The 26,110-nt window shown below is 55.0% G+C and overlaps 9 protein-coding genes across 9 annotated transcripts; 5 read left to right on the top strand and 4 right to left on the bottom strand.

Annotated features, from left to right (window-relative positions):
* Nucleotides 1-3,669: 3,669 nt before the first annotated feature.
* WHR41_05913 (uncharacterized protein) lies at nucleotides 3,670-5,038 on the top strand. Its single transcript, XM_069374518.1, has 2 exons — nucleotides 3,670-3,928; nucleotides 3,997-5,038. The coding sequence occupies exons 1-2, from the start codon at nucleotides 3,926-3,928 to the stop codon at nucleotides 4,810-4,812; spliced, it is 819 nt and encodes a 272-aa protein (XP_069228466.1). The 5' UTR covers nucleotides 3,670-3,925; the 3' UTR covers nucleotides 4,813-5,038.
* Nucleotides 5,039-5,101: 63 nt separating this feature from the next.
* On the top strand, nucleotides 5,102-5,989 carry WHR41_05912 (uncharacterized protein; the record flags this gene model as incomplete). The annotated part of the gene is made up of 1 exon (XM_069374517.1): nucleotides 5,102-5,989. One exon carries the CDS (start codon nucleotides 5,102-5,104, stop codon nucleotides 5,987-5,989), a length of 888 nt encoding a protein of 295 aa, XP_069228467.1.
* Nucleotides 5,990-7,128: 1,139 nt separating this feature from the next.
* Nucleotides 7,129-8,650, bottom strand: WHR41_05911 (uncharacterized protein; the record flags this gene model as incomplete). Its single annotated transcript, XM_069374516.1, has 2 exons — nucleotides 7,129-8,454; nucleotides 8,504-8,650. The coding sequence occupies 2 exons, from the start codon at nucleotides 8,648-8,650 to the stop codon at nucleotides 7,129-7,131; spliced, it is 1,473 nt and encodes a 490-aa protein (XP_069228468.1).
* Nucleotides 8,651-11,251: 2,601 nt separating this feature from the next.
* On the bottom strand, nucleotides 11,252-12,469 carry WHR41_05910 (uncharacterized protein; the record flags this gene model as incomplete). The annotated part of the gene is made up of 1 exon (XM_069374515.1): nucleotides 11,252-12,469. The coding sequence occupies one exon, from the start codon at nucleotides 12,467-12,469 to the stop codon at nucleotides 11,252-11,254; it is 1,218 nt and encodes a 405-aa protein (XP_069228469.1).
* Nucleotides 12,470-12,810: 341 nt separating this feature from the next.
* On the top strand, nucleotides 12,811-13,512 carry WHR41_05909 (uncharacterized protein; the record flags this gene model as incomplete). Its single annotated transcript, XM_069374514.1, has 1 exon — nucleotides 12,811-13,512. One exon carries the CDS (start codon nucleotides 12,811-12,813, stop codon nucleotides 13,510-13,512), a length of 702 nt encoding a protein of 233 aa, XP_069228386.1.
* A 191-nt stretch (nucleotides 13,513-13,703) lies between these two features.
* Nucleotides 13,704-16,582, bottom strand: WHR41_05908 (uncharacterized protein; the record flags this gene model as incomplete). Its single annotated transcript, XM_069374513.1, has 2 exons — nucleotides 16,334-16,582; nucleotides 13,704-16,283 (listed from the first exon to the last, which is right to left on the bottom strand). Exons 1-2 carry the CDS (start codon nucleotides 16,421-16,423, stop codon nucleotides 13,704-13,706), a joined length of 2,670 nt encoding a protein of 889 aa, XP_069228385.1. The 5' UTR covers nucleotides 16,424-16,582.
* Nucleotides 16,583-19,030: 2,448 nt separating this feature from the next.
* Nucleotides 19,031-20,095, bottom strand: WHR41_05907 (uncharacterized protein; the record flags this gene model as incomplete). The annotated part of the gene is made up of 1 exon (XM_069374512.1): nucleotides 19,031-20,095. The coding sequence occupies one exon, from the start codon at nucleotides 20,093-20,095 to the stop codon at nucleotides 19,031-19,033; it is 1,065 nt and encodes a 354-aa protein (XP_069228390.1).
* A 1,265-nt stretch (nucleotides 20,096-21,360) lies between these two features.
* Nucleotides 21,361-22,901, top strand: WHR41_05906 (uncharacterized protein; the record flags this gene model as incomplete). Its single annotated transcript, XM_069374511.1, has 2 exons — nucleotides 21,361-22,648; nucleotides 22,708-22,901. The coding sequence occupies 2 exons, from the start codon at nucleotides 21,361-21,363 to the stop codon at nucleotides 22,899-22,901; spliced, it is 1,482 nt and encodes a 493-aa protein (XP_069228389.1).
* A 765-nt stretch (nucleotides 22,902-23,666) lies between these two features.
* On the top strand, nucleotides 23,667-25,764 carry WHR41_05905 (uncharacterized protein; the record flags this gene model as incomplete). Its single annotated transcript, XM_069374510.1, has 3 exons — nucleotides 23,667-23,705; nucleotides 23,770-24,103; nucleotides 24,161-25,764. The coding sequence occupies 3 exons, from the start codon at nucleotides 23,667-23,669 to the stop codon at nucleotides 25,270-25,272; spliced, it is 1,485 nt and encodes a 494-aa protein (XP_069228388.1). The 3' UTR covers nucleotides 25,273-25,764.
* Nucleotides 25,765-26,110: the final 346 nt, after the last annotated feature.

Below are 26,110 nucleotides of genomic sequence, written 5' to 3'. Positions count from 1 at the left end.
CCGTGTCTCTCTTTCGGTCATCTCGGCTACTTTTTCTCCAAATCTTCGTACGAACTTTTTCGCCTGCCGTGGGAGCTGATGAGTCTACATTTCGTGTGTGAGGCGCTTTTGTGCGCCGCGTGCTACACAGCATACTGCCTGTCCGTCTCTGGATTTCGTCCGGACGGTAAAGGTAAGCTTAAGCAAACAGCCAAGTCTGCAATTGCCTCAAATGACTTAAGCTCGAAGTATCTCTGGTGTGGACGGTGGACGCTGGCTTGCGGAGGCAAGGTTTGGACTCTGACGACTCAGCGCACGGTGGAGGCCACACGAGACGTTCTTTTTTTACCGTAACGACTTTGAGCTCGATTCAAGCTTTGGCGCTCAGGACGGGCCATTTCACGCTGGACATCGTAGTGGCTGGCGGAGATCCTCAGGGCTTGGGGCTACGTTCGGCGACCAGTCGAGCCAGTCAACCCTCAATGAACCGGTCTTACGTCTTATACTAGCCTTCGGCTTCGACTCCGCTGATGCGGGACGTTTTGCTGTGCGAAGGCAAGGTTTGGGGCTCGAGGGGATTGTTTGTGTAGGAGAGCGTGCCGCCGAGACTGCTTGGCCTCAATGCTGCTATTGTTGCCGACGGACGCTCCGTGAGACGTGGCTGGATGGTGCCAGTGTAATAAGGTAAGGTATCGAACAGCGTTTGCTTTGCCGCCGGCGCAAAGCTTCTGATCAGAGTTCTTCGTTCACACTCCCCCTTGGGGATACGGCAAGCCGCTTATTGAGGGAGTCGACTTGGAAGCTCCATTGGCGCAACTCCGTTTATTGCAGCAGTGTCGGTCAAGGCCTCAAGGAGAGCGTGATAGATGCGAGTTCGCTCACCATACTCTCGTAGCGTTGCGGCAGACTGAGTATCGCAGAGCGCGCCGCGAATGTGGCTCGAACATCTGGTACGTTGCCCCGTTCGTCCTCTGCGGTTCTGGCCTATCCTGCTGCAATCGACGCCGCCACCAAAGGCAGAACGCCCAAGCGGCGATCGCCCCGAGATCCAGAGCGGGCGTCGCACGCGGGCCGCCTGCAGGCCGACTTCATGCCTTCGAGCTCCGCGGAGCCTCGAATGCTACCTCTGAAACACATCAACAATGCTCGAATGCCTGGACGCAGAGCTGACTACCATCGCCATGGTCACAAATGGGCACTAGCATGGCGCAAATGGTGGTCGCTCGATCGCCAGCTTCTTCGGCCTCACAACATGCTGCACCCAAACCGGCGAAGCCAGCTTGGTAAGGTAGAGAGTCAAGTAGGCTTTGCCCTATAAGAATTGATCTTTATACTCAGAGGCTTGATTTTAGCGGCTCTACATCAACAAAGCCACACGAATGATTCTTGGTTCCCACGTGGCCCAAGAATCTAGCGACGGGCTCTCCAAGCCATGTGGCTTGATAGCCGACTGCGCCGCTCTCCAGGGCGAGCTCAACTGCATCGGTCTCGAATGCTCTCCCACTCTAAGCTCCATCGTATCGAGAAAAAACTCATTCTGCTCGCAAATTGGCTGGCGTTCGACGACGCCTTGTTTCAATCTGCTTGGCTGTGTCAGCACGTGGGCTTGATCGAGACCAAGGTCACGGCAAGTTGAGCATCTTGTCAATGCCTCAAGTGTAGATAGAAAGAGCTCGAATACTGCTGGTTGCGCCGGGTTGTTTTTGGTCTCAGCTCATCGCACGTCCAGCGACGCCAGCGTTGTCCAACTTGCTTTTCACAATGCGTGCCAATCACGTTACCGCTCTGCTTTTATCATTGGATGCCGCTGCTGCTTCTACCGTGTCTTTTGTCAAATGCACGACAGGGTATGGCACTAAGGCTGTGTCTCGGTGAAGACAGCGTCGCAGGTTTTGACCATTCCTTTCCCTTGGTTTAAAGTTGTGACGAAGACGCCAGAAACCATTGTCACGCCGGCTGCTGTCACTGAGACCATAACAGATTTTGCCACAGAGACAGATACCACGACTTTGGCCCAGGAGACCGACGTGATTACGGAGACTGTCCTGCAGGATACCACAGAGTTCCAGACCAGTAGCGTGACCGAGTTCGAGACGATCACTGTCGCTGAAGCAACAACCACGACTCCAACTTCGACAGTCACCCCTCTTTTTGCAAACTTCTTGCCTATCAGATCTACTGTACCCAACTCAGCGAAGAAGCGAGATGCAGAGGGTTCAGACGCGGCTTTGGAGGAGAGGCAGGCTGCGGTGAAGTATCAAATCACAGCCAAAAATGGCAAGCCCGTCTTTTCGCCGGCGTTGTATCCGACGATGTCAGTTGTCGCGGCATCGTACAGGTCTGGTCGACGTCCACCATCACGCGGATCGCAAAAACGACCAAGACCGTCGAAGCGGCTACCCCGACGTCCACTGGCACCACAACCATTACGAACACAGTGACCAGCACGGTCGTCCCCGAACCGGCCTCGAGCACTACAACAAGTGAGTCCCCAAAGCGCCTCGCGGAAACCCTGTGTCAATCAGCCTAACATCTCATCCAGCAACCTCTATTACTACGATCACCGCCCGGATTTTCGAAACTGCAACCGTCACCGATACAGTAACGGAGACCTTCACAGTCACCGCCCCAACGGCGACTTTCTACGCCGCGTGCGGCCCCCAAAACATCGTGTCAACAATCAACGGCGCCAACATCGGCAGCGGCACGGCCGTGGCGCCGCGCGCCCTCCTCACCATCCCCAACTCCACTCCGTACGACTGTTGTGTCTCATGCATCACGCGCGTCGGCTGCGAGGGCTCGCTTCTGGTCGGCAGCACATGCACGCTCTCCAATGTGGTCTTTGGCAGTTGCAGCCAGATCAACAACATTGCTTACGAACTTTTCGCCGGGGGCACTGAGACGCTGTACGCGTCTAATGGGAATTGTGGTCGGAGTGTAAGAGGAGTCGCGTGATTGTTCGGGTTGCGGCCTTCGCACTCCCCTCTCTCTCTCTGCCTGCCTCAACTTTTCCTCTTGATTGGTTTAGTTGCCGCTGGTATAATGCGTCTCGTCGTGGTAGAAAGCCATGAATAATGTTTCATTACACCACGCGTCGGCTTGCTTTTCGACTAGTGTTTATCAAACCGATTCAAGAGTCGTTCAAATGGATTGGAGAATAATCCCCTCTCTCTCTCTGCCTGCCTCAACTTTTCCTCTTGATTGGTTTAGTTGCCGCTGGTATAATGCGTCTCGTCGTGGTAGAAAGCCATGAATAATGTTTCATTACACCACGCGTCGGCTTGCTTTTCGACTAGTGTTTATCAAACCGATTCAAGAGTCGTTCAAATGGATTGGAGAATAATCCCCTCTCTTGCGGAAGGCCGAGGGTTAGCAAATATTGACCGCGTTGGCACGAATGATCAATGAGCAAATCCTCGTGATGCAACCAGACTCTGTTCGACGAACGACGAACAGTACTGCTTTTGGAGCAATCGATCTGTAATTTCACGTCGTGTTCACATGCCTGCGACGATCCTCACAATGTACACAGTATGTAGTGCTAAAGTGAACCGTCTAGGGCGGACGAATGATGGGTGAAGCATGGAGCCCGCGGACGACCTCGGGGACGTTGCCGAGGGACCCTGCGGATCGGTGCCCTGAGGCGTCCAGGCGTCGATGTCATCTCGCTGCTGCGCCGCTCTGTGCAGTGAAGGGCTAGAACGCATGCGCGAGTTGGCGAGCGAGAGGAGCGCTTTTCGCCTAGCCTATCCGTCACTCGAACCGTCTGTCTTTCCTGCAACACCATATATCATAATCATAATCAACGCGCCTGGCTTCTGCTGAGCCAATCGACGACATCGCTTGAAACACGCCCACTCGCTCGCTTCGCCGCATCCCCACCCAAGAAACGTCGCTGCTGCGAACGCGATCGCGAGGCGCATTCGCGACTTCGATCTCATAGCCTATGGTACCTGACTCCCCTCTCATTACCCGCTCCCTCTCACGAACTTTCCGACCTAACCTCCTCCCCTCCAGGGTTGCTTTGCCTCCCGCCCCAGCACATCAACCAGCAACAATGAACCCCCCAACGCCACCTCGCTCCCTCACAACTCCTCCCGCGCCGCGATAAACCAACCCGCATCCTCGCCCTCCGACCCTCCCTCCCGCACCGCCTCTTCCACGCGCCCGAACCAGCCCCTGCGGCCCCCTTCTCCACTCCCCAACAGCCCTTCCACCCCGCCCTGGACCCGGCGATTCCTCGAGTCCGAGCGCGAGGCCTTCTTCGACACCCGCGTGACCGGCAGTGCGGAAGTGTGGAGCGCGCTGAAGCTGGCCTGCGAGTGCCTGCGGCGCGGCGACGTCGCGCAGGCGCAGGGGATCGTCGACGCCGTCGGGCTGAATGTGCCTGATGGGAGGGTGGCAGTCGGGAAGCAGTTGAGGAGCAATGGGCGGGAGAAGAAGGCCGGCGGGGTGTTTGATGAGAGGGGCGTGAAGTATGAGATTCCGGCTTGGGTGGTTGCTGATCCTGGGGATGTTGTTGAGGAGGAGGGAGAGGAGGAGAAGAGTGGTCAGGAGGATGCGGTGATGGGAGAGAAGGGGAAGGGGAAAGAGGAGGATTTGGGCGAGAAGGTGACTGTGAGGGCGAGGTTGAGTGATCGCGGGATGGACGTCAGTGTGAGGGTTGGCATGGGGCAGACTGCTGCGGTAATTTATAGGGAGGTGCAGGAGAAGATCGGGCCTAGGAAAGTGAGGCTCATGTATTTGGGTAAAGTCTGGTCGGAGAACAAGACGTTGGAGGAGCTTGGCTATAAAGAAGGCGATGTGGTGAGCGCGTTTGTGTTCGACGCATAGTGGGTATGGGCTTCGATGATGAGGATGCGCGGCCAGAGGAGCGAACAGAGCTCCAGGCATTCCTTTCTTTTTCGCACTGGATGCGACCACGTCAATTAGCGCGTCACTGCGCCCTTCCTATATCTTGTAGAAATGTTTCTGTATAATCTGCAATACTCGAGGTACCTGCACGTGACGGCGTGCCAAGGCTGTTGCTACCTCCCATTAGAGCTTCGCCCGTCCTCTCTATTCTCTCTCTTCTCCAGCCCCGCCTACTTCAACACGATTCCATATGGCTAAGTAGCAGTCTATGCCGACCTTTCTCGTCCCTCGCCATGTGAGCGCCCACCGCATCAGCGCGATCGCGTTGTATCGAGCTCTGCTTCAGCAATCTCGCGCTGCGCTCCTGCCTACCAAATCCCAATATGAGCTGCAAAACATCATCCGCAATCGCTTCAAGCAGACGATCCACCTGCATAGCTACCGCCGGCTGAGGTTGGCCTTCCAAGCCGGCTATGAAGCTATCGACCACCTAGACGCCGCTGCAGCCGGCGACGAAAGCAGCGCCGAATACCTTACCTCGCTGCTGGACCGGGCTCCTGCGAAGGTCAAATCTACTCCTCCTCCAAACCCTCTGCCAAAAGGCAAACGGAAGAGCAAGGAAACGAAGCCGCCTCAGTCAGACGAGCACAATAGTGCAGCGCCCAAGCCCGAATCAGAGCTCTTCTCGCGCCCTCATCCCCTATCCCAGCTCTCTGGCAGACGCCATGTCCCCGTGCTCTTCTCCGCGAACCGCGTCCCCGTGCTGCGCTTCAAGAAGCCCCAGCCCGAGAATCTCTCTGCTTTTATCAAAAACCGCATCGAGCAGCGCCAGCGTCGGCACGACCGCCGCATCACGCTCGGCCAGGAGGCCGAGTTCGCGCGGTATGAGGAGCTCTGGGACAGCATCACTGCTGACCAGCTTGGAGAGAAGAAGAATGACAATGAGCCGAGCTGGGCACAGGCAATTGAGGATTCGATTCGTCAAACGCAGGCGTACATCAATATGGAAGGAGCGAACAATGCTGCGATGGCGGAGAAAATGCAGGGAACTGTCGATCGGGAGAGGGAGGCTTTTGAGAGGGAGAGAGCGGAGAGGAGGGCGGAGAACAGGAGGGTCAGGGAGGAAAGGCGGGGGGCGGAGGGCGCTGGGGGTTGACTGCTCCGGGGAGATGGCTGCTATTTTCGGTGAGGAGTGGACTCTTATGGGCCATCGCGGACGCATCGAGAGTAATTCGGCAAAGCAGCTGAGAACCTAGCAAGGTACGTATGCTCGCGTGCGGAAACTTAGCGCCACCAACAGAGTTTTAGCCAAGGTCAGATACTCTCCGGCTCAAAGAGCTGGACATACAGTCGAAGACTCAGCGCAGGACGCAAGAAAAAGACTACGAAATGCGGAGCCATGTCGAAGCGCCCTATGCATAATGTAGCCGCGAGTCTGTTTTGACCGAGAACATGTCGTCTAGGAGGCCACTCATGTCCGTTATCTTCGACGACGTGAATGCCGTGGAATGCCAATACGTCTAACGAGTTGCAGCCGAAGATGTGGTTCAGTCCTGGCGGCATAGACATTGAAACCTTGTTAGTTTAATTCGTACGTCTGCCGAAGCGTGCACATGCACTGAGACGTAATCAGATGTTTCAATGCATCCTTCGAATGCCTGTGTTCGAATGTAGAAGAAATTGCGAGGGCAGTCAAGGCATGCTCTCGTCACTCTAATCCACAGAAACTGTCTTACGAATCGTTCTCATATGCTGCATGTTACTCGTTATTGACCGATAGAAAGGTCGCAGTAAATGGTTTTGACCCAGCTCCTCTCTTGATATCAGAGCCCGTTATAGACCGGATGCCATGCGCGGCTAGGCCAGCCTTGCCGTCTGCGCGAGGCCGCCCTTTTCAGCTGCTAAACTTAACTCCAACGTCAACTCGTCCGCCGCCAGTTTCGGGCTGCTGCCACTTGCAAGGGTCCCTGCGCATCGCTTGACCTTTCAAGCAATCTGTGAGACGTCAAAATGGAGCACGGGATCACGTGAGCATGCGCGTTGCCGTGTGTGTAACTCGGCGGACAAAGACCTTGTCGGTGGGATTGAAAGGTATAGAATGCGGTGGGTTCGCTGATTGAGATGTAGATGAGATTTTGGAGGTGAGATCGGCGAGGTACTGACTTTGTTCGATTTGACTACGAAAGAGTTAATGAGTTATTATGCGGAAGGCATCTACAAAAAGAAAAACGACACAGTGCGGCACGCCTTCTATCATATCTAAACCCACATACACCAGCGCTGGCTCGTCAAACTCTACTTCAGTCCGTCCGTCGGCGACCAGGTCGGCGCCAAAGTTGCATCCGGACTGGTTTGCTGGTCATAGTAATCCATCCCGCCCAGCTCGTCGGCCGTCATGTCACCCATGGCCGTCTCAAAATGCGACTTCGCGTGCACGCCCGCCGCCGCGTCGCCAAGCATAATCTCCAACGACGGATCGATGGCGTGCGCCGGCTGAAGCTGCGCCTGGAGGTACTGCTGGTGCTCGTACAGCTGCGGTGCAGCGGACTGGTAGCCTGCCTGATACTGATACTGCGGGTAGACGGCCTGCCCATACTGGCTGTATTGCTGCATGGGCGTCGAGGTCCTCGAGCTCGCAAAGACTTCCTGAGTCTGGCCGCTGGGTAAACCGTACGTGCCGAGCGACTGCGGCGTGGGGGCGCGCGGTGGCAGGGGCTCTTGCACGGCGTACTGGTACTGAGGCTGCGCTGGGACGGTGGACTGGATATATGCGCCGGTCTGAGGATTGTATTGCAATCCATTGTGGTCGTAAGCTACGTTGGAGGGCAGCGGACGGCCAGTAGTGACATACTGGTACTGGGCGTGCTCGTAGCTTAGGCCTTGTTGACCGAAGTACGGGGTCGATTCGAAGCCGTGGCTGCTCGGAAGAAGAGAAGGGTCGTCTTTGATGATTTGCCTTCGCTGTCGAACGCTGCGGCCACCGCGATACTCTCCGTCCGGGTCGTCTAGGCCATCGGGCTCGTCCTCATCGGAGTCTTCGTCCTTGCGGCGCTTGCTGGAGGTCTTACTGGGCGAGAACTTGTAGTCTGGATGCGCGGCAGCATGGTTGGCGCGCTCGATCCTGGCCCACTCGTTGAACTGGTCTCGGACTTCTGGTGGCTCCATGGGCCAGCTCTCACCAGAAACGGAAGAGACGACCTGGTGATTGTTCTGGAGGCACCACTGCTTCGTGCGTTCGGCGTATGCTGAGCGATAAAGCATGAAAGAGTTCATCGGACGAGTGACATATCCGTTGCGCTTCTCCACCTCTTGACGTCGAACTTCCGCGGGACGGTGGACCCATTCGTCCATGTCCTTGAGCGGGACATCCATATCCTTGGTCAGAACGGAAAGCGGTGCTGTCAAATGTGGCGTCTTTGACTTGTCGAGCTTGGTCTTCTTGGACTTCTTGGACTTGCCGATCGGCGACATGGACATGCGAGACTTGCTGGTGCTGAAGGGCGAGTCAGTTCTTCTCGTGGTCCGGCCGCTCCTGGTGCGGATGCCATCACTCGGGCTGGGGGTCGGTGGGCTTTGGACGAAGTATTGTCCATCCTGGTAAGCTGGAGCATATCCATCATGCTAAGGAACGGTAAGCAAGGGTCAGAGTTGAGAATAGCAGCGCACTCACATAAATTCCCAGGCCTTTGGAAGAGTCTTCCGTATGTTGCGGAAACTGCTCGGTACTGGCTGCGTTGTGCTCCACGATGGCACCGAGCCCGTAATCGTCGCCTGATCCGCGGCCCTGGGTCACGATCTCCGTTGAAGCCATGGCCATCTTGAGGTGATATCTGCTGGTGCTGAGGCTGCTTGATGGATTTCCACCGATTCAAAAGAGTCGATGGAGCACAAAAGCTTCGTTGACGTCCTGATGCATGTCTCGTAAGTGTATGAACTCATTGCTAACATTTCAGGAAGCAGTTTGTCTCGCGCGCATGTATGCGCAACTTCATGCGGCATCAGGGGCTACCGGCATGCGTGGTGCACGTTGCCGCTGCGAGGTACTTTGTCTACTTGTTGCAAAGAATGGGCCACTCACCTTTGCTGCAATCACACGACAGCACACAAGGAGTGGGCTTTGGCGATCCGTTCGGCGGGAGCTTCTTTGCTGCTGTCGTTGTCTGTACGAGGCTTTGTCTCGCGATGGCGAAAGAGGCTGGCAGGGAGGCAAGAGACAGGAAAGGAAGCGAAAGAGAGTTCACACAAGATCCTTTGTGTCAGGTAAGAGGAAAAGTACTTGTAGCAAAAGATATCATCGCTGACCAGCATAGCGATCTGGACGAGAGCGAACTTGATGCTGAAGACGGACGACTCTCGCCGCATCCGTGGATGTCTTGAGCCCAGGCCCGCTGTGAGTCTCAGATGGCCGCTTTCGGAAAGGCACCACTCGCACAGCGCTTCGCAGGATACCGATTGCAGTGGTCGGCGAAGAGATATAGGTGCTCTCAGCGCTCTCACTTCAGTAAGTCATCCTTGCGCGAGCGTTGGCGCTACTCCAGAGATTCATACTTCCCCGAATGCCCTCTCTCGCTCGTGCAGCCAGGATGCACGGCCAGCCGCGCCACACCCTCCTGTGTGGGACGGATCTAGCCCAAAGACAGCGTGACGCTGTCTGATGTCTGGCCGCGTCCGGTGAGGCAGCAGAGGTCTTGACGGTCACGCTGGACGTGGTTCGCAGCGCTGCATGGTTGACGTGCAGCAATCATATGGACCCCAGAAGCCTATTGTGAAGGTATGGATCGTGCGCGAACGTGTACTCAACGTTTATCCGGCGCTTGAACTCAAAGATGGCGGTCCGCATGCTTGTATTTGTTGCACAAAGGAAGGCTCCGTAGCCGCATTCCTCCCACACCCCGTTCGCGTCAATCCAGGGGAACCGGCCGAAGCCTTTCCTCAAGCCAAGTCAATTTTAGCATCTTGCTCGCGAGTTCATCGCTATTGTAGCCCATGGAATGAGGGACAGTTGGCCTGTACCTGCGTGCACCATCTGCGAACGCAGCATGATCTGTTGCCACCCGGCCGGATACCTGCGTCGGAGCCACGATTGGGGCGCCAGGATCGCGTTGCTGTTTGGCTACCAGCCATCTGGCCCACGGAGGCTTGCAGCCAATCGTATGCCTCAGATTGTGTGTACTCTTCGAACGATCGAACGCGTAGCTACACCCAGGCCCTCATGGTGTGCTCAGCTGGGAGGGCTTGACGTCCAAGGTCGGCACGACCTGCATCTTCAGCAGGGGAGCTGCACATACGCATCACCCTCTGCAACGCCGACTCGATGGCTGAGCGGCAGTGCCGCAAACCTTATAAGAGCCACCGAGGATGGTGACGGGTGATGGGGCCTGTCGGCGAGCTGCCGTGGGCGCACTCACTCGGCGTGAGCGCTGGAATGTGCGCTAGCCCTATCGCATCAGGCTCTGTGCCACCACACCCTGTCTCAAGACTCGCGCTCGTTCCAGCGACACCGCGAACGTCCAAACATTTTGCAGGCCCCTTACGGAGATGGCTTGGGTCGTGTCCGGGTTGCCGGCTGCAGTTGGTGTGGCCATTACTGGAACTTGATGAAGCAGCAGCGTCTCCTTCCCACCGGGAAACCACTGGTTGTCCAGGCAGGATCCCAGCGCCCTGGCCGCGTTCGTGCATTGCAGTGGTCGTGATTTTCGTGTGATTCGGCGGGGCCGGCGAGGTGTCCAGAACCTCCCAAATGACTTTTGCCAAACTTCTTGGATGACACACGCCACACCTACTCATCCCAACCGTTGACAGTGGTACAAGCTCCGTCAATCGCGACCAGCATCTTCAGGTCGTCCGTTGAAACATTGGTCCACAAGAAGCCCCCGTAGCGCCGAACCTTTGGCCAGCGACACGCACCCACGCACGTTCAGCACGCATAGTCACGCGTGCACTGCAGCCTCGCATCCCGTGTGGAGGTGGAGAAAAGTCACAAGTACCCGAATTTTGCTGACCTCTGGCTCGACTGGCTTTGATAGAAGGCCCTGGCGTAGCTTCCGGGAGGATCGGTTGGGATGTGGAGAAACACTGCGATTTAAGTCATGGGCCAGAAGCATGTGGTTGCAAGATAGGGCGGTTTCGCCGAAACTTTCTTACAGTAGAAGCTGGTGAGGTGCTCTGCAATAAGAGGGATGAGGGCACCAAGCGGTCATGTGTTCTGGCGGAGGTATGTGGTCAAATGGCCGAGTTTCGAGGCAAGTAGGGGAGCCTGCGCTTATATCGACAACATTGAGGATAGGGTCCATGATATGAGGGCGACATATTAGCTGGTTGTTTGATGCTAGTCAAGAATTGCTGGTTCTTTCAAGCCTCCACAGCCCGAACATGGATCCCGGCATCTATCGTGAGTCTGATAAGAAATGGTCAAAGATTACGAGTCCTTCATCTCAGTGTCGGCACCATCCTGAGCATCGTCCTCGTCATCCTCGATGCCTTCCCATTCGTCCTCCCACTGATCGTCTGCATCCTCTTCGCCCTCTTTCTCCGCGCCCAACATCCCATCCAACGAAGCCACGAGCTCCTCCGCATGCTGCTTCAACCGCTCATCCTCATACTCCACAAGCTTATAGAGCTTCAGGGCCGTCTTCAGCCAGCGCCTGCTGCCCTTGTAAATCGCTCCCAGATTTGACTCGTGCTCTGCATCGGTCATTTGAGCGCCTGCGGGTCCGGACTCACCGCGCTCCGTCTTTTTGGCAATCAAATTCTGACACCAGCCACCAAGGTACCAGGTTTCCACGCTTTGGTCGTCTTCCAGAACCAATCTCTCTAGCACGTCCATGGCGCTGCTCTCCAATTCAGCCTCCATCAGTAACCGAGAAAGTGAAATTCGCGTCGCAAAGTCAGGCACCGCTGAGTCTTCGGGATCCAGATCCTTCCACACGCCCATAGACCGCTTCAGCGCCGCCTGCGCGTCTTCCTTCTTCTCCTGAGATAATCGCACGGAAGCCAAGGTCTGCAGAATCTCCGGGCTGGTCTCATCCTCGGCGGCCATAGCCTGGGTGATCAAGTTCTCGCACCGCGCCTCAGCATCGTCCTCCCAAGACAGGTCGGTCATGTAGATCTCCACGATGCCGCAGAGCGCATTGGCGAGCTTGCGCTTCTTCTCCACCCTCAACAGAAGCAGAGATTCCTCGTCCAAGCCAATAGCCTGCCCAGACTCGAGCGCGGCGATTTCGTTTTGCAGACACTGCACACCCTTCTCGAACCACGCCACACTCTGCTTTCCACCCTCATCCGCCAATTGCGCGAGCCAGAGGAACTTCTCTGCACCGTCGGCAAGAGCTCCACCAACAGTGCCCTGAGGGTCAAGGGCAACAGCCTGCTCAAAGTAACCCTTGGCCATCTCGATCTCTCCCAGCTCAACACAGATCTCGCCGAGCAGGTTCAGCGCCGGAAGCGCTTGAGTGACAGACTGGTTCTGGACAGCGTTGTAAAGCTTTTGAGCCTGCTGAAGAGCCTCGAGGGGCTGCGACTGCTCGACAAAGGTCAAAGCAGAGGCGTAGAGCTGCTCGGGGGTTTCGTTGGTGGCCATCTTCTTGGCTTGCTTGCGAGCTTTGCTGTCTGCTTTGCTCGGCTTGGATTTGGCCATAGCAGTTTTTCAAAAGTCGTATCAATATATGCAGATTGGAATATTCTTTGGTATAGGTCGTGAGAGCAAGGAGCAAAATTTTGGTAGAGGTCGTGAAAGCGGGCGGTAGCGAAGATTTCCCAGCCGAGATTCTTATCGATAAGGAGCGCCAGCGGTCGGCAACAAGATTGCTGAGAGCTCATCCCACTTGATTCAAGCGGGCTGTAGAAAGGCTGCTGTACATATTGAACGAGAAGCCTACACGGCCACTCACTGTTCGCTTCTGCACATACAGGCGCATTTCAAGACTTTGCGTTGAGCTAGCCTCATTCTTTCCACATATCCGGAATAAACAATCAGTTATGGGTCGCGAAGAGCAGCAGGAGGAGCGGGAAGTCCTCGAATCAATCTTCCCGGAGGAAATCACAGACGTCAGTGAGACCGAATACCGCATATCGATGCAGCTGGACATCCCCACACGAGAAGACGATGATGAGCCCCCGACCATCCTTCTGAACGTGCGATATGGCGAAGCATACCCGGACGAAGCACCCACGCTGGACATCACCGCGCCGCCAAATGCGCCCAAACATGAACACCTAGACATTCAAGACGACAAGGCCCGCTTGCTGGAGGCTCTGCAGCCTACGATTGAGGAGAACATGGGCATGGCTATGGTGTTCACTTTGTACTCGACGCTGAAGGACGAGGCGGAATCGCTCATTGTTTCACGGCAGAATGCTGTCAACGAGGCGCACGAGCAGGAGATGAGGAAGGCAGAGGAAGAAGAGAACAGGAAGTTTGAGGGTGAGAAGGTGACTCCGGAGTCATTCAAGAAGTGGCAGGCCGACTTCAAGAAGGAGATGGCAGAGTTGAAACAGAGGCAGAAAGAACAGGCGGAGGCGGAAGAGAAGAAGAAGAGCAGGGGCAAGACTGAAGAGAAGAGGCTTACGGGAAAGCAACTTTGGGAGCAAGGCTTGGCTGGCAAGGGTGGAGAGGACGACGAGGACGAGGGCGAGGATGCGATCACGGATCAGATGAGGAAAGTGAAGGTCGAGAGCTAAGGAACTATTTTATTCACAAACGGGGTATGAGGAACGTCGAAAGAACCAGAAGCCAGACCCTCCTGCGCCACGCTGGAAAACAAAAATCGTCAAAATCATGCAAAGACCGTTGTGCCGACCATGCCAAAGAGTCGAGCCGCAAATGCAGAGAGGAGAGAAAGTGCATCAACACGAGGCAACATCGCTCTGGCTTAGGATGCGTCCTCTGTCAAATCCCAAGTGTCCTTCCATGCAATCTGTTGACTCATGGCCGCATGTAGTAGCCAATCTGCTTTCACAATCCTCGCCTCTAGACCTTGCCTGGCCGCTAGTTCCGAGAAGGACTTCCACAGTTTCTTCTCCGGCTCACTAGTACCAGATACCAGGTAGACATAATCAAACTCTTCTTCGCCACCCTGATGTTGGCTTTCGCCGCCTGCATTTGGGTCGTCTTTCAGCCTTCGCTTTGGGAGCGTGGTGCCCGCGCGGCCCTGGTACATCAATGGCTTGCCGCCGTTGAGGGATACGATGGAACTGAAAGTGTCGAAGGTTCCTGGAATGTCGCGTGTGACGAATATACTCCAGCCCCGGAAGAGCTTGCGGTTGTTGATCTTGGCCCTCTCAAGTGCATCTGCGAGAGAGAAGCCCATTCTATTCTCGGCATCACGGTCCTGTAAGACTTTCGGGTTCTCCACTAGCTTCTTCTGCTTCAGCGCTGTGTCAAGATACTTAGTGTCGACAACAAGAGGCGCAGAGGCCAGGGCGCAGACGAATTTTGGTGTGCGCAGCATTTTGGGGGCAACAAGAATGTCGACATCCTTCGGGTCCTGGGTTAATTGTACGCCGAGTGCGCGTAGAGTCTTCTTGTCCTCGTCTTCCTTCTTCGGCTTCCCAACCCACCGCTCGTCGCCGGTGACCATCATCCTGTGGACTATTGGCGGCAAACTAGGGTTCTTGTCCTTGGGTTCCTTCGCGGTCTTCGCCTTCTTTGCCGGTTTCATGGGCTTCTGTGTCTCACCGTCACTGAGATCACTGCCTTGTGCCGTCACGTCGTAGGTATTTTCATCACTCGCTCGTTTTTTCTGCCTCTTGGCTTGATGAGCCGCAGGGGCTGGCGAGTCCTCTTCATGATGGCTTGACCTGCGACCTCCGTGCAGCAAGCCGCCTTTGCGCTTCATCTCACGATCGTATAACGCCATGTCTTCAGCTGCAAGAGAGAGCTTGCCCACAGCCTTCATCTTCGATGCTCGACCAGTACTAGTGATTGGGGACTCGTTCTCCTTTTCATCAGATGCAGGGCGTGGCGTTGCAACTGTGGTCTTCGCCGGCCTACCAGCGCGCTTTTTGACGGTTTTCGGTTCCTCGGGTTCTTCAGGCTCGACGACGTTCTCAGCATCTGCCGGCTCTTCTGGGTGTTCTTCATGATCGGACATTGTGTGGCTGGTAGCATCGGTCATAACGTACGAAGCCTTCTGAGGCGATGATTTGTTCGATGTTTTAGGAGGCGATGATTCTTTCGGTAGAAACTTGCGCTCCACCGCTTGTAGGTCCAGTGCCATATTCCCACAGACTTCACCTAAGTTAGAGCGAGTAGGGAATATGGTGTACTTCGGGACAGTCAGTGGCATGACGGTGCATTTCGCGTAGCTTTCTTCCAGCCAGAGATGATTGATGATATTGATTCCCCACTCTTTGGCAGCCTCGACCTTCTCGCTGTTCTCGTGCGCGGTGATCAGGTGGGTGTTGTCTTGCTTGAATGTCTTCGTGAATTCAGCACCGCAGTGTCTGACTAGGTTCTCCAGATAGATCCGGGCCTCTCCTGAGTAGTTCGATACACTTATTCTCATGTTCGAAAATCCAGGCAAGCCCTCCTTCGGGATGGGATAATGAAGCAGCTTGTTGGTTGGGGATGTCCAATGGTTTCGATTGATTACGTGATACAACCAAGCCAGACTGGCAACTTCCTTGCGGGCACGAGATGCTTGGACGTAATCACGCCCTTCACGGTAACGTCCGATATACACATCAGCGTCCGCGACGTTGTCAGATAAGGACCCGCCTCCTTGCTGAACAATGACCTCCAAGGTGCCACGGAGATGCTTGCTAAGCTCCAAATCCTTGCAGAGGAAGACCCTCTTATTCGAGAAAGCGTTCAGGCTCTTGCGTGCAGCAGATGGTGAAGACGGAGGCGAGGCTTCAGGCGCGTGCGAGGGTTGATCTGTGCTTGCATCCTCAAGGTGTGGTGACGGAATTGCCTTTGGCGGTCTCTCATGATCGTACCTCAAGATCTCCGGGTCAGGAAAGGTATAGGGGCCCTCGTTGATCTTCTTGCCGAGCTTGAGGCAAACATCGAACCAGTGAGGCAGCAGGATCTTGCAGCTCATTCCCTTTGTCCTCGCAATGATACATTTATCATGATTCTCGTCCGTCGTAACAATGTGTGTGCATAGTTTCGTAAGTGGATTGCTGAACTGCCCACCAAGTGCTAGAACACCGGCCATGATAGCTTCCTTGTCGCCTTCAGGCAGGTTTGCGGATGTAAGGACAACATCGTGGAAGTATTGGCTCGGATCTGGGCTGAAAGGCCTCGCGTTTGTCATCTTCTCTTTCTTAATGCTAACTTGCACCCACATGGGTCTGACGACATCGACGGCGAGGTCGACTGCGCGAGAATAATCGGGGAAATCGATGTGGGTGGAGATGACATGCGTAAGTTCGTGCAGGTTCGCAATACCGCCATGATCGCCCAGAGACGAGAAGACAGCACCTTCTTCATCGAGGGTCTCGCGGAGCTGTGGAGGGTCAGCAAGCATTCACGATCACGCGTTGTAGAGGGCCATACCAGCTTGGTTTGATCATCGGTCAGGTCGTCGCTTGGAATGATGGTGTAGCGAACATCCTCAAAGATGCCCGGGCGCTCTTGGCCCTCCATGCTGAATGCAGCGGCCTTGTGCTTGTTGAAGTCCCTCAGTCAATAGGTCCAAAGCTGTTGTGGTGCAGCTGTTGTGGTGCAGAGCGGCGACTCTCTGTTTGGTCGAATCGTCATCACCAAGGCAAGCCGAAAGTCGCGTCGAGCCGTGACGCGAACCCCTCACGCGGTCGCGTGCAGTCACTTCTCACCAAATCTCTTGGCAAAGTCGGGCGGCACCTCCGCTTACGCCGCCGCTTGGTATAAGATTTCTCTTCCTCAAATTCGAGACGTCTTTCTCCCATCACGCTTCTCGTTGATTCGACAGCCATGGCAATGCCAACGCACTCTCTTCGACTCGAGCTTGAAGAGATTGACTGAGATGAAGTCTTCGTGTGGTTGGCAGCTGCCATGCGCTTCGATGCGCGGGAAAGCATGCACTAATTTCTCGCGACAATTCACGCCAACAGGTACGGTACCCCATCCCTTCCCTCGAAACGGCCACCAAAGGATGTTATATCACGAACAATCCAATTCCTATAGCGTCATGAAGGAACTATACAACTCTAGAATTACTCTGACCACTTGTGGTCTTTCATCTTTATGCAACAGTGCATACGAATTAGGCCATAGGCTAACAATACATCTCAGGTAGAATGCATGATCAATGATCTCTTTTCTGCGATACCATTCGTACTCGGGACTCTGCAGTCCCATCACACCGTCTCATGTTGTAAAAGGTACGACATTCCGATTCATATCATTCCTACCCTTCCCCTCCGATTGATGATATTGTGACAAATGGCATTCCTCGAACACGAATATATCATGTTGAATGTTGTCAAACTAAGTTTCAGCCTTGTCTGACATACACGCTCTTACCACCATTATATCATTGGCATAGTTTCTGCGAACATAGCACTAACAAGCCTCTCAGGTACATTATCCTCCTCTCAACACCATTTCCCCTTCTACGATGAGACCTACAACGCAACGGGCGGACAGACCAAGTCTTCGGTCGGCATTCGCAAAAAGCGAGGGCGTACAAACCCTCGTGGGTGTTCGGCCGGGGCCTTGATTGTTGAGAAAGCGTCGACTGATCTTTGCCCTGCATTGTCGAACCTTGAAAGTGCTATTCGCTTGAAGCAAATAACTGACAACGGCCGATAGGTTAGCATCAATTTCCCCTACGCCCTCCCGCCTCTGCAATGATGAACAACTATTCACACTGTTTGAACGGCCTACGGTGTAAACGACCGTAGGCCGTTATGAACGTACATTACACTGAAAATTCTGATTTAATGAGGTATGTCCCGAAGATCTTCGAGTTCACGAGAACAATTACTGACCAAATTCCAGCCTGAATGCAGAGCTTGCACTATCTTGTCGATTATGGATCTTCTTCTCGGAAGTCTTACTGACAGATATCCAGTGGCCTACGTGATGATGATTCCCTGCGTGTGATAAATAAGTCAAGGTACGTTACTCTTATCCTTTCCTCCGCCTCGACTTCATCTCATGATGTCAACCCTTTCTGCTGCAACTTCAGTGAAGAATTACAAACACAAACGAAAATCAAAATCTCTGAAGTTGATCAGTCTGGCGCGAGGCAATCCAATAATAGCGAAGAGCTTTGCTAACGATCCAAGCAGATATATACTCCTCCATGAATTGCAGTTCCTAGACGGCATCTTTTCTATTTGCATGAGGTTCTGCGTTGGGGCAGCCGTCCATATTAGCATAGCCATTCAATCAATGGTACGTCTTCATCTCTGCTTCGCACTGCTCAAATGATGAACAACAAATATTTCGCTGTGTTCTTACCGAGACTCGCGCTTCCCTTTCCGCTCAAGCACACCTCATTCGTGAAGTGAGGCTTGAGAGGAGGGGAGTGTACACGTTGACGAAAAATCCAATCACCTTGGAGACCTGAAATCACCGTCCCTTCACATGCTTCAACCCGACATGTTGTCACGTTTACGGTTGCTGACGTGCCTGTAGGATCTTCACGTGCTTCTCGACATGTGCTAGAGTTAGTCAATTAGAATGAATAAGATGTGAACTTTCAAATCCATTGTCATTGCGTTTGTTGTCCCTCTCAATGGCCACGCCTGTGCTTGTGACGGCATGTGAAGACTCGAGCATGGGCAGATGGCACACGTGAACGATGTTTTGTGAGACTCGAGGTCATAGATGCTGAAGCAGCCTTCAAAGGAAGATCAGGGCTCTGATCAGCCTTCTGTCTTTCCGCATCCTTGCGCGTGGCTGTCCTCCTGTGAGCTCGTGATGATGAGCCCAGAAGCAACCCTAACCCTTGCAACCCCGAGTGTCTGTGTGGTTTGATGCCTTGAAGGTCGACACACGAAGTTCTGGACTTGTCGACCTGTGCTTAGGTATTCAAGAAAGCAGATGACTCTCAGGCGCTAATTGGGGGCTCCATTGGACTGATATTGACCAAGTCATTCCGCAATAGTTCAAACTACTCGAGGTGGAGTTTCTCCGAAACAATTGGACGGGGGCCCCAGCTCAATCTTGCATTTCGCGTGCTGCGAAGCAGCATTTGAAAATTTTGAAGTAGTTGAAATATCTTTTGTATTCATCGTTGCAATATCTATAACCACCCCTTTGCCACTACTGCTCAGGCGGGCTGTCACCAAAGTTGAGAGCATTCACCGGTCCGCCGTACCTGTCGCCGTGAATCTCCACGCTTGCCAGAATGCTCTCGATCTCCTTCAGGTCGTTCTCGCTTAGTTCGACGTCCGTCGTGTTCTCATTCACGCGCTCCGCAGTCGTGGCGCCGGGGATAGGGATGATGACGGGGTTGCCATCGCGCTCGCTCTGTGCCTTGACCCAAGCCATGCCCACCTGCCCGGGGGTGCAGCCCTTCCTCTTTGCCAGCGCCTCAAGGCGAGTCAGCAGCTCAAGGTTCTTGGGGAAGTTCTCTTTCGAGAAGCGAGGGTAGTGCTTCCTGACATCGTCGTCTGCAAGGTCCTCGTGCTTCCTGATCTGACCAGTCAAGAAGCCACGGCCAAGTGGCGAATAAGCAACGATTGGGATGCCCAGCTCGCCACAGGCCTTGAGGACGCCATTGTCCCGGATCTCAGTCGCCCAGAGCGAGTACTCGACCTCCACGGCGCTGATCGTCGCCACCTTCGCCGCACGCCTGATCGTGTCGGCGCTGCACTCGCTCAGGCTGATGCCGCCCAGCTTGCCAGCATCGACATACTCCTTCGCCGCACGCATAGTAACCTCAATCGGCGTCTGCGGGTCTACGCGCGCACACTCGAACAAATCCAACTTCTTCGTGCCCGCCAGCTGCGTCAGGCACTCGTCGATGCTCCTGCGGACGTTCTCCGGGCGGCCGTCGGGCTTCATGCCGCCCTTCTCCAGCCCGCCCTTGATCGAGATGACGACCTTCGCGGCGTCGCCGGGGTGCTGCTCGAAGTACTCGCGCAGCAGGTGCAGGGAGTTGCGCTCGGGGCTGCCGTAGAGCTCGCCGCCGTTCCAGAAGTTGGCGCCGCGAGCGAGGGCGGTGCGCATGGCTTCGAAGGACTGTGCCTGCGAGGGCGGGTTCTGGCGCCAGGTCAGGCCCATCAGGCCGAAGCCTGTGCTGCCGACTTTTTGGCCGGCAAGCGTGTAGGTTTTGCCGCTGTGGTGGCCGAGGGCTTCCTTGGCTTTGTCGATGATGGCGGCCATGGTGTGGGTTAGGGCTGGGGGGGTTTGGGTTTGGATGTTGTTGTGGGTGGTGTTGGTGGCGTTGCTCTCAAGTTCGTCGAGAGCTGTTGATGGGGCTTGTGGGTTGACGTTGTGTGAAGATCGAGTGGTTGTGACTTGGAGGTCAATATATAGACGAAAGATGAAAAATCCTCAAGTAATGGTGATCGCGGTTTTCTAGCACCTACCTCCGGTCCTCTGCGATGTACAGAACGACGCGAGCGGTGCTAAGATCGCTGGTATGGCAAAGTCCGGCGGGCATGATGCAATGGGCCCCTTCACTCTCTCAAAGCCCACATCCAGTCTGCTGCCGGCCTGCCGTGGTGCTGACCCGCCTGTCCCGCCCTTCGCGGGGGCTTCACCACTGCCGGAATGCAAACACTTCACAGCACCGCGTCTTCCATCAACACCGGCAGTGCGAGTAATAAGCTCAGCCTTGCACCAGCTTGGCGACCTCTGCCGGGGCTCCAAGGCCATCGAAGTTCCACGTGCCGGACGTGCCCATTCGGTGCAGAGAACCGGAGAGGCGGCCCTTGCATGGTGGATCGTCGCGCGGTGTTAAACAGGGCTGGCTAAGTCCGCGGCAGTGATGGGCGGCATCGCAACGCTAAGGTACCTTACACCACCTGCACGATGCAACATGCTTGGCCGTCGATCTGGATGGCACACTGCAGCCATCAGACAGGTCAGCGTAGGCTGCTGTAGCCCGCCTTGCACCCAAGCACCCCATCAGCACTCAAGATCAGAGGCATGACGGCCACGCTGAGGCAGCTCGCAAGCCGACTGCCTCTCAAGTGAACGCGGCGTGCTTCAAGAACCGCCGTTGACGCGCAGAAGCTGCTTTCCAGACACCTTGCGCAACACTGCCGCAACGCCCTCACCACAACACAGCCGCCATGTCCGCCTTCATGCAAAGAACCCGGGAATACAACATATGCGGCTACAGGGCGAGCACGACGCGGCTCGGTTGCTTTGGCATGAGATCCGGTTAAGCTCAGGTCGCCAAGAGACTCCGCCTGCTTTGCACCTTCAGACACCCGGCTCGGTAAGTCAGCTGTATAGACCAGCCTCGCGGTGATTCGCAAGGCGCATCCTGCCCCTCCAGCCAAGGAACTCTTCCTTAGCGTGGTCCGTCATTGCTCACAGTGCTTTTGCTGCTACATCACAGGGCGATAAAGGCACCATCGCTTCCGATGCTGAATAGCAACTGCTCACCGACTCAGGAAAAACACGCTCAGCTGCCCATAATGGATAAGAATATCATCGCCTCTTTGGCTTTCTTGGTCGTAAGCATCAGCGCTCAGTCCAGTAGCATCTCCGGAACAGAATCGTGTTCTTCGACCTTGACGGCCGCATATAGCGGTCCTTCAGTCGCCAGCGGCTATGTCGCCCGCTTGGTGGCAAATGGACTGGACTCCCCACGCGGCATCAAGTTTGACAACGACGGGAATCTCCTGGTAGTAGAAGAAGGCGTTGGCATAACGGCTCTGAGTTTCGATGATGACGGCGGATCTTGTGTCACTGTCGCCTCCCAGGACACCATTATAACTGATGTCACGCTCAACCATGGCATCGAATTGTCCTCTGATGGCGGGACTCTGTACGCATCAAATTCGGATAAGCTATACTCCTGGAGCTATTCCGGTGCCGAACGTCAGGTGACTTCCGAGGCGAGCACACTGGTCGAAAACATGGAGGGTACAGATCATACATCCAGGACATTGCTACTCTCGCGCGCTGCTCCGGGAATGATCGTGGTCAACCGCGGAAGCTTTGGAAATATAGACTTCGAAGCGCGCGACATCGAATCTGGCCACAGCCAAGTCAAGGCCTTCAACATAACAGGCATCACCTCGCCGCTAGACTTCAACGGCGACGGTGTGCTTCTCGGTTGGGGACTTCGAAACAACGTTGGTATTGCAGAAGAGCCCAATGGTGGCGGCATTTGGGCTGTTGAGAATAGTGGCGATAGACTCAACAGATCTGGAGAAGACATCCACGAGAACAATCCCGCCGAAGAGCTGAACTTCTTGGGATATCTCAATGGGACCGAAAGTCCCAATCAAGGCCAAAACTTCGGATATCCAGATTGCTTCTCAGCCTGGGAAGTTGACGATCTTCCGGACTTCCAAGGCCAGACCGGCGAACAGTTTGCTCCAAACGATCAGAACTCGACGAACAACGATCAGATTTGCGGAGAACGCATCCCGCCTCGCCTGGTCTTCGATTCCCACATGGCACCTCTCGACATCAAATTCAACTCTGAAGGCACGCAGGCCTGGATTTCCTTTCATGGCAGCTGGAACAGAGAGGAGCCCATTGGGTACAAGTTGAGCGTGGTTGAATTTGCTAATGGCGAACCTGTCGAACCCAGCGATAGCAGAACCGCTGCAGTCGACATTGTCTCCAATCCAGATCTCTCGGCTTGCCCAAGCGCATGCTTCAGGCCTGTTGGGTTGGCCTGGGATGGTAATGGCCGGCTGTTCATGAGCTCGGATTGGACCGGAGAGATTTATATGATTACTCGCATCGAAGGTAAGTAGCTGCCAGCCAGTCTGATTTGCTTAAGGTATGCTAATGGAACTGGCGAACAGGGACATTGGACAGTGCAACAGAAAGGCCCAACGGGACAGGCACTACGGATACTTCGACGTCGGCCAGTACTGGTGATGCGTCTGCAGAATCGCCATCCTCCACTGCTTCCGATAGCACTGCTACTTCGGCGCGCAGGATTGACAGCATGGGCGCGCTTGCCGTTGTGGTTTGTGCTCTGGCTTTCTTCCTTTGAAGCGGCATGTCCGATACGCGCGAAACGCCTTTGGCAGCATGCATTGGTACCTGCGTAATCCCAATGTCGTCCGGTATACATCTTCCGCCGATTGCATTGCTCTTTCTCGCATCATTCTCCTGGCTTCGATCCTCTGTCAGATGCTTCGGATTCTGCACTGCTAGCGTCTTCACATTCGGCTGAGCGCCCGGGTCGACATGTGAGTGTGCGAAGCCGAAAAGAATTGATATGGGTGATTGAGGAACGCCCAGAATCACTTGCTGCTGTCTCGTGAAAGGGCGCAAGTCGCTCAATGAGTGGCCGCATTGAGGTCTGCGTCGCTGGTGGCAAAGTGCTCGTCTTGGGCAAGCGCTGCATCTATGGTTACCAGCGAATGGTAATACGCTGCTGCAGTCCCTAATTGTATGAGCAGCATCTCATCCTTGGATGGAGCGCGGTCAATAACATACAATGACCCTTCGTCATATGATAACTTACCTCATCATTCTAGCAGCCCAGGCGCTACCTCACTCCACCGCTCCGCGAGCGTGTTTCACTCGTGCTTAGGCAGCAAAGGTCGCCGCGAGTACTCTGCATGAGCATGTGAAAATCGCAAGGTCCCTTTCTATAAAGAGTGGCCTTCCTGCTGTCATTGTCACCTTCTCCTCCCGACCACCGACAACCTCCCACACCTACTCCAACTCTGCTCCTTCCTGGTCATAGGAGGGCGCAAACAAGACATCAAGCAAGCACCTCTGCCTCCAAAGATCAGCAAACACCATCACCATGGCTACGAAGCAAGCCTTCGCCTCTTTGCCAATCGAGGTATGTCCACAGGCTCCAAATCGCCGGCAAGGGCAACGTGCCTGACTAACAACTTACCTCACAGATCAACCAGCAGATTGGCTCCAACCTCTCTGACAAGGACCTTCTCAGCTTCATGGCAGTCTGCACTGCCACTCTTGACGCTGTTGAAGCTGATGGGTGTTCCTTCTGGCGCCGTCGCTTCCTGGACTTCTTCGACTCTCCTGCCTGGGTGCCCACTGGCAAGCGTTTTAACGATAACGCTAAGTTCCGTGACGCCTACAAGCAGCGTCAGAGCGTCCTTCACGTTATCGACGTCAAGTCGCAGAAGCTTGGCGTCAAGCCGCAACTCCAGTTCGGGCTGGGCATTCGCGGCAACGAGAAGAATGCGCTCGCCGTTCTCAAGGACTTGATCAAGGGTGAGGCTCCTCATAATTATTTGCAAACGATGCGGCAGTGCGCTAACATGATTACAGAGGCTCACAACAAGAACAAGACCACCAAGGCCGGAATCATCTACGAATCTAAGAACATTGCCCACCTCATCAAGTTCGTCGGCAAGACCAACTTGATTCAGATCGTCGGATGCGACAGCAACAGGTTCGCGGGCCAGACGGCTACACCGCTGCCTGCTCACGTTGGCTTCCTCTACACGATCCAATGCCTTCTTGCCCCAGCTCTCCTGTCCTTCGATGATTGGCACGTCGATCACCACTACGGTTTCCCGTACGCCCAGTCGATGGTCTACGCCAACAACGTTACAACCCCCATCATTTTCGGTCCATCAGGCCTCGACGTCAATATGCAGTGGCTTCTTCGCAACATTCAGTACTGGCGCTGCCACCTCATTCACGAGGGCGAGGTCCTGCGTCCGGCCTTTGAGGCCCTCAAGGAGCTCGACCGTCCGCACTGGTGGGTTTCCGAGCTGTCGCAGGGCACCCAGCCCCTCGGTGGCAAGTGGAAGGGCAGCTATGCTTTCGTCGACCGTGAGGAGATCGACATGATCCGCGGTGGTCTTCACCATGAAGAGGCCATCCTTGACCAGCTGAACGGCGAAGAGGACCCGGACCACGCGTTTCAGGAACTCAACCTTAACGCTTCCGACGAGTCTCAGAGGTCTTGGCCGCCGGTCTTCGAGCACCATTTGCAGTCTTTGACTATGCCCGCCAGCAGGGCCAGGACCCGCGCTCAGAGGAGCAGCAACGCCGATTCCGAGTCCAACCCGATCGATTTCGCCACCCAGTCCCTTCGCTTCCAGGGCGGCGGTCAGGACAGCTCTGAGAACTTCTTCGCCGACGGCTGGCTGAACCCGCTTCCGCCGCAGCACGGCATCCCGGGCTGGCAGCGTATCACCATGATGAAGTACTTCGTCGAGGACGGCAACATCGACATGGACGCCTTGTGGGCCTACGAGGGCATCATGCTCCCCGGCGGCAGGCTCATGGTCGGCCGCTGGTGGTGCCCGAGCGACGGCTACGGCCAGCGCATGTACTCCGGTCCCTTCATTCTTTGGAACGTCGACAAGGACGAGGAGTTCGGTGCCGCTCCGCCTGCTGAGCCCGTCGAGAAGGCTGGAGGCGACGCTTGAGTTGCTCCCGTCAAGGGCTCCACTCTGCTCTGGGCTTTGCTCGGGCTGCGAAGCTCCTCCTGACGACAACAGCGATCGACGCACGACACAACATGGCTTGCGGTCGGCGTGTCGGTCAGAAAACCCCATTTTTCCTTTCCTGAAAGCCAGCCGGGCCTTTCCATGCGGTGAACGCCGCGGCCACGGCGGCTACGACTTTTCTTAACGATTCACATCACTCGGGCTTCGACTCTGCCATTGGGCACGACCACGGAAAGTTGAAAACAACAAAAAAAGCATACTCGGAACATCTTGGAATAGCCCGAGCAGAGACAAATTTTGGATATCTTGTACTCGTAGAAAGCTCAGGTCCCGGCCTACAACGTCAGCTGGTGGGTCACTTGGGTCTGCAGAGCGACGTGGCTGAGGGAACCGTTAACAATTGTCACTCCGAGCTGTGAATCACTCGATACTGATAACGCGGATACGCGGAATGAAAACAAATTGTCCTCATTCTCTTTCAAGTTTCATCAATGTGTGTGCTTTATGATCGTCGTTGCTTTCCGTGTCTGTTGCTCCGTGACGAGACTTGCTCTTCTCGAGTCTGAAGCCTTGCAAGCGGGCCTTGCGCAGTCCAGGTCTTTCGATGAATCATGCAGAGTGCTCCACCCCGTCCGTCAAACATCCACTACCACGACTTCACATTTCCGAGCTCAACGATGAGCGCGTGCAGGACTGAGTCCGGCGTCACATCTATATTATCATTATGGCTATCTGTAAGCGAGGCAACGCGCGGGATATGCTCCTCAGCAGTAGTAGTCACTACTCGCCCGGCTACGTTGCCTCTACTGCCTCTTCC

This window comes from Cladosporium halotolerans (assembly GCF_011745625.1).
Source record: "Cladosporium halotolerans strain TM138-S3 chromosome Unknown Sca20, whole genome shotgun sequence".
In the NCBI taxonomy this organism is placed as follows: Eukaryota; Fungi; Ascomycota; class Dothideomycetes; order Cladosporiales; family Cladosporiaceae; genus Cladosporium; species Cladosporium halotolerans.
This window is presented reverse-complemented; position numbering and strand designations above follow the sequence as displayed.